The 6,624-nt window shown below is 44.6% G+C and overlaps 1 protein-coding gene across 1 annotated transcript; it reads left to right on the plus strand.

The window, feature by feature from the left end:
* Positions 1–480: 480 nt before the first annotated feature.
* On the plus strand, positions 481–4,187 carry LOC126540473 (uncharacterized). Its single transcript, XM_050187291.2, has 4 exons — positions 481–595; positions 1,134–1,190; positions 1,807–1,958; positions 3,826–4,187. Exons 1-4 carry the CDS (start codon positions 505–507, stop codon positions 4,147–4,149), a joined length of 624 nt encoding a protein of 207 aa, XP_050043248.2. The 5' UTR covers positions 481–504; the 3' UTR covers positions 4,150–4,187.
* Positions 4,188–6,624: the final 2,437 nt, after the last annotated feature.

The following is a 6,624-nucleotide window of genomic DNA, read 5'->3' on the forward strand; positions in this document are numbered from 1 at the left end:
GAATTCAGCTCGTAGTTGAGCGCCTTCCTCCTAGAAAGCCAAAAGTCACAGTTAGTCAGCCGCAAGCAGCGGGCATAAAAGCCAGAGGATTGCCTTCTTTTGCTGGTGGCCTTTGGAACGCTATGTCTGACTCAGCGACAAACTCAGGCACCTAAATTCTCCGTGCAACCTCTTTTTATCGTTAGAATACACCTTAGTCACACCCCAATGATATCAGTCAAGTACACTGCTCCCGTTACGTGCAAATAAGCGGCAAAGCATTGTGCGTTTGAGCTAGACCTGAGGATGACAATCGTTCAATAAGTCGCTGTATCTGAGATTGTAGTCAACGTCATGAGAAGAATCCCGGTCAATCACACCAATATGTGCAATGAACAATAGATCTGACGGCCCGAGCAGAGATAAATACGGTATCTAGGTCTCTATATGTGCACTTGAAAGATCGTTGATCTTGAGGGACTTGCGTATCAATTCAATATAGCCAAAAATAAATGACCCACGAGGATGCTAAAGTATAAAAGCCGGACTGTTAACGCAGGTTACTCACAATTCACTCGATACAAACGGAGAAATATCCTGTGCACTTCTGCTTTAGGTAAGTAGGTATACTCATACCTTTCTTCGGCTCCCTTGCTTATGTGAGAAGCATTCAGGTTTACAAATATAAAAAGCTGTGAAATATGGTTCATATGAAGTACAGCCCTCTTTCTTTGGACATTAGTTAAGAAAGTAGAATCTACGGTGAATATATTCTCAACGTGTGCTAGCCTTTGTTGTACAAAGCTGCTTGCTTGCTGTCATGCGTGTGACGCGGTCGACGCAAGTGAAAAGAAAATTTGGGGTAGGAGGGTAGGAATCAACGATAGGTTCATAGTGAAATATTCTGAGCGTAAACATCTCTCGGTAAATAAGCAGTTCCTTTGAGGCAGTGGTGGAAGGCCACTACATGCCAGCCGTAATGGTTAAAATTAGGTTAAAAATAATTTATGGAAAACGCACATCCTTAATTTAAAGGTAGTCTGCTTGAGAAGATGGTGCTGAAAAAATAGCCATGCTTTAAAGCACTGTAGATGTGTCTTTGCGCATAAGTGTGAGACCCTACCACAGCTACATCGTTTTTACATTTCTCACAGAGATCATGAGGCTCATTTCCACAGCCATTTGTATCGTGGTGCTCGTCGCCTCTACGGGTACGTATAAATATTTATTCCACTAATGAAAAAGGTAAATTAAATATATTAAATCCATTGTACAGAAATGAACCTATGGAAATTAAGCAACAGTAAATGGAGCAACCATATAACCACAAACAAACTTTGTAGGCCGGCTACAGACCTTTGTTATCTTCAAGGTTTCAATGCGACAATTTATTCTGTGTTACAATGCGGCGATTATTCACTTTCAATTTCAAGGGTTTTCGAATGCTGCTATGACTTGAGTGTGCCCCATAGTTACTCTTCAGTCCGTTTTTATTCTCAAAATCAACCCTTGCGCCCGTTTCAACAGAAGAAACAACAAATTTCAGTCTTGCTCCGTTGACAGTATAGTACATATTACTAAAAGTTGCTAGAAGTTAATTATCGAGCACACCGTTAGACACCGCCACATCTGATAATCAATAATTTGCTGTAAGTCGCATGACGCGCTACCTTGAACGAGAATGCCATCTGTGACCCAAAGGTTGCTGACATTTTCCTCATTTGCTTAAACAGCTAGTGCTTTCTAATGTACTACAAGTATTTCAAGCGAAAAATTCGTTAACCACCCAGAAACGTCTAAAATACAATCCTGTCCATGCCATTACAGTGGACGCACACGCCATTCCCGAAGAGGAGTCCAACCTTGAAGCAACATTCGACAGGGCGGCCAAATGTGCCACTCAAGATGCTGTTTATGTGGGTGAGATCCTGCGAGAAGTGGCCCAGACCCTAGCTGAGGACGAGGACATTAATTCTGAGGTGCGTAAAAAAACCAGAGTATAATCTAGGTGGCCAAATACTTACTTTTTTCATAAATGGCTGTCATCCACTTCTGTCAGTCTACAAAAGGTGGTAAAATTGCGTGTTAGAGTTGGCGTCCGCGTCAGTGCCCTAGCGACAGCCCCTTAAGCGTACTCAAAAGTGATGTCGAAGGCTATGCTTTTCTGACTACATGCAACGGAATCAAATGCATTCCCGGAAACACGTTGTAGACATCATATATTGAGCACGACCTAGCGAGGCGGAAACGGCATTCTCTATCTAAGCAGATATGGTTGTGAGTCAAATATTGGACGTATGTTTCTTTAAAAAATTTTACACATTTCATTCTTACTTTTACGGACTCTGTCATTTCATTTGTTTCTGAAAGTGCCAAACAACAGCTCTACGGCAGTGTTGGCGCACTCGCGTCACACAGAAAAAAAAGCAGCAAACCTTAAGAAAACGTATCATATGCACCTCTACGCACTATTTCACGAGTTGCGATAATAATATTAGGCACAACTAGTTTCTGAATATTTCGTAAATGTTATAACTCCAGATAGGCGTAGTTTAGGTAGGCCTAGAACTTGAGTACATGTATTCTGCACGATCGCAAACTGCAATCTATGTGCATAGTGGGCTTAACTGATCGTTTATGTCTAACGAAATTGTATTAGGTGGAATATAGACTCTCTGCCTGTATACTTCCATGTGTAGACTGCTTAATTGGCTAAGGTGCATTGGCACTTTAGGACAACGGAGAACCAACAACATTCAATTGTTGAGGAGTAGCCTGAAGGGTAATGGGTAAGCATATGTTCGGATAAATGTTACTGTTCATTACTGACCTTTCCTATGCAAACAACGACAAAGCAAGCTGCCAAGGAAATGCGTGTATTTCCTGTCGTATTTGCTTAATGGAAAGCAACACATCAAAAACCTGGACTGTTCATTCCGCGATTTGCAACATCGCCAATGAGGTGGTGATCCCTTTTCTATTATATCGCGCTGTTTATACTGCCCCGCTCAATTTAAGTGAAAAAAATACGCGCTGATCCGGTGGTCTTACAGAAATGTGGGAGGGTTGCACAAAGGACAGGTGGATAAGCTCTCTGGTGAAATAATGTTGGCTGAAGAGGTAGGTAACAAGAACCTCAATCTCAGTGCATTCGTATCGTTATTGTCTTTCTTTGGATATTGTATGTTATGCCCTTTACTCCATGCGATCGTTCATGCGTACTTTATTAGATTTGTAATGCTGCAGTTTGCACACTGCGACGAATGTTTTCAGTACCTCCCATAATGCTGCTTCAGCTCTGAGAGGGATTCCAGTAAATAATATGAGCAGCCGTTATGACTTTCATAAGTTCCAATATAGAAAATTAGACTAATTTACACGCTCCTAAAAGAAGCTTCACGAAAGGCTGTTTATCGCCTGCCATAATATTTATTTATTTATGTATTTATTTCAGATACTGTCAATCCAAGTGGCATTTTTACATGTTGGGCATATATTGTGTGCGGACACATAGCGATAACTATATATATATATATATATATATATATATATATAATATATAGTAATGAACTATAATATATAGTAGTTAGTACTTATTTGTCTCCACAGCGTAGAGTTGGTGCAAACATTCTAGATTGTTTTAGTTATATAAACAAACATTTTACAGGCAAGCCAAATGTTCATATATATCCTCACGTGTTAAGTATAGTTGCATTCAGTAAATTGCCAACTTATGGTTTTGGTATAAATATATGCGGAGAAAGGGACAGGAGCAATTAGAACTAACATTTATGCAGCGAGTCCCCGCATTTCATCCTTTAATACTTACGTGCTTTCATTTTTCAGAGCGATGAGTACTTTTTGCGTGCTCTGTGGGAGAAAACAAAGGACGCTTTAAAAAACGCCACTGAAAAGGTGAAAGTGACCGTAAAAGGCGCCTACGACAATGCCAAAGGCCACATCACAAAAGCCGCTGAGGACGCCAAGAAGAAGATCCAAGACAAGGCAGCCGAGATCATCTCCAAGTTGTTAACCAAAGTTACGAGTGGCTATGCCGTGGAAGATTCTGCCAATCATGGCAACTTTATCAAGATGTTTGTCGGTGTCGTCATGCGAGCTGCCGAGCGATTCATGAAAATGGGCAAGGCTTTGGAAAGCATTCAGAACTGATGAAAATAAATAAGCTTAACTGCGAAACTCATAAAGAAGCTTTGGTGTTATCCTTTTTGTTTTAACTCGTAATTGCTGTGACACATTTCCGAAAATCAAATAGCCAGGAAAAATTTGATAGGGAATATGGTTACCGAGGTTGCACATGGTTAGCTGCCCAGCGGACGAGGAGGTGGAATTGCAGAGAAACGTATAGGACAAGCGCAAGCTATAAGAAATATTGCAAGCCCAGTCATAACAGTGTTCACCACGAATTCAAAAGTGGTCACTTAGTCCTATCCTTTAATATTACAAAGATGATCAATTACATTTGCTTACAAATGAAGTGCTCTAAAACCAAGGGGGTGCTTTTTTCGCCCCAGAGAGACACAATCTACGCTATTTCATCGGTTGTTGCTCAATAACGTTCAAATTAATTTCTACTCTTTTGGACAAACCTGTTAGAACGGCGGCGTCCCTCAGTATACGCCAGCAGGCCCCAGTACTGAGCGGCCGCACGCAAGAGCACCCAGTCGAGCTTCGCGCCACCACTCGCGTTCACGAGTCACTTTGTCCTCCCCTTCCTCGATTGCTGGCTCCGTAGCCGGAGTCCCCATAGTGTCCCTCCCTCTGCGAAGGTGACGATGACACTGGTCCACGGCGGCTTGCAGTTACGTGGGCTTGCAGACTGTGGCATCGAACGAGAATGGGTGCAGCAGGCTGTCATCTGAGTCACGAATGTCTTCTAGAAACTCGAAGACCCTATACCAGGCTTCACAATGATGCGGCAGACAAGGTGGCGGAGCCTGTGCGTCGTCGAGATCTTGCAGGAACAAGAATGCTCTAAACCATTCCAGGAGGCACACCTGGTCCGGTCTTCCTCCTCCTCCTCGACCTCATTCCGACGAGTGCACGCCGCAGGTCGCCGGAAGTAACAGCCGCCCACCCGCTGCCATTCAACCACACAGAGACCACACAACACCGCACCCCGCAGTTAACAGCAGTGGTAGATCACAGATGATGATGATCGTCGCTCGAACGCTGCCGCTTCCACTACCGTTGGCAACTGACCTCAAGGTTCTCAACTGACCATAAGGTTCTCGTCCCAGCCATTGTTGAACTCGTCTTCTTAGGAATCGTAGTCATTGTCGTCTTTGCTGCCGCTGTCGCCTGCCGGCGCCGAGGAACCACCGCCAGAGTGCGCGTTTCGCCCTCCTCCGACTGGGACGAAGACCACACGCCGCTCTTTTTCTCGGCTTCGCTACCCGACGAGCGGTCCTTCCGAGCCGCTTTCTTTGCCAGCTTGTCTTTGCGCGCCTTGGCGCTACCTTATAGTCAACGGTCCAGTCATCGTCGCTCTCCGACGTCTTGAAATCGCTGGACGCGACCGCGCCGCCGGGTTTGAAGCCACGCGTGGTCTCCGTGCTTCGACAACTTCTCGCGTTGATGCAGTACAGCATCGCGTTGACGCAGTAACCGCGCCTACAGGACCCTTCTCCAACGGTGACGCCGGGAGCTTCAACAGCGCGTGAGAGACAGCTCTACCCCCGTGTTCCATACCAGAAAAGATGACGGTGACAAAGGAGTAGTCGGGCGGAAACGCTTCTCAGCAAACGCCGTAGCTGCAGCTCGAACCGCGGAGATGGTCACCCACCAGGCCATGCCGCTAGGCGTCGCTACTGGCCGTGAAACGGGCGCACCCCGCCTTCCCCACGATCATGGTCCGTCCCGGAACGCAGCCGGAGCCCCACGTTATGGGTGTCAATTTGGGAAGGATGCTTTCTCTGTCTACGCCAGCAGTCACCAGAAGAGCGCCCAGCCGAGCCTCAAACCACCGCTCGAGCTCACGAGTCGCGTTGCCCTCCACTTCCTCGACTGCTGAATCCTACGCCGGATTTCCCATCAACATTATTTTTGTTCATCCACGAACACGTTTTATGCGATCAGCACTGTACTAACACAAAGTTCAAATTATCCAAAGCTGCAGAAATTTTTTAGGAAGCTCCAAACTCTTCACCCGATTGAAAATACACTCCATAAAACGCACCCTTCGACTTGCACTTATGTTCTTGCAGTTCCACCTGAGGCCGCGATACTTAACCATCCGCAATTGAACTTATGATTTTGCAAAACAATATGTTAGGGGTCGTCACAAGTTTTTCGTATACAGCCCAAACCTACAACTTCTTCGGACAATACAGAGTAGCAAACAGACTTCGCTCTCTGAGTATAATGTGTTACAATCTTTTGAGGTTCAAATGCACAAGGAGACAGATTACCCACGATCTGCTACAAAATTAATAATTAATATGTCATATGACTTCAGAAGACATAGAGAACAGTGGCTTCTTTCAAGGCTGCGTAGAAATGACGGCTTCCAGATCTTGTCCTAGAGTGTACCGCCATTCAAATATTATTAATAAAGATGTTTTACCCTCTCACAACCTGAACATTAAAAATGTTGCATCCTTTCAAACTTTTTTCTACACTTCTCAT

The sequence above is a fragment of the Dermacentor andersoni genome, chromosome 2 (genome assembly GCF_023375885.2).
Source record: "Dermacentor andersoni chromosome 2, qqDerAnde1_hic_scaffold, whole genome shotgun sequence".
NCBI classification, from domain to species: domain Eukaryota; kingdom Metazoa; phylum Arthropoda; class Arachnida; order Ixodida; family Ixodidae; genus Dermacentor; species Dermacentor andersoni.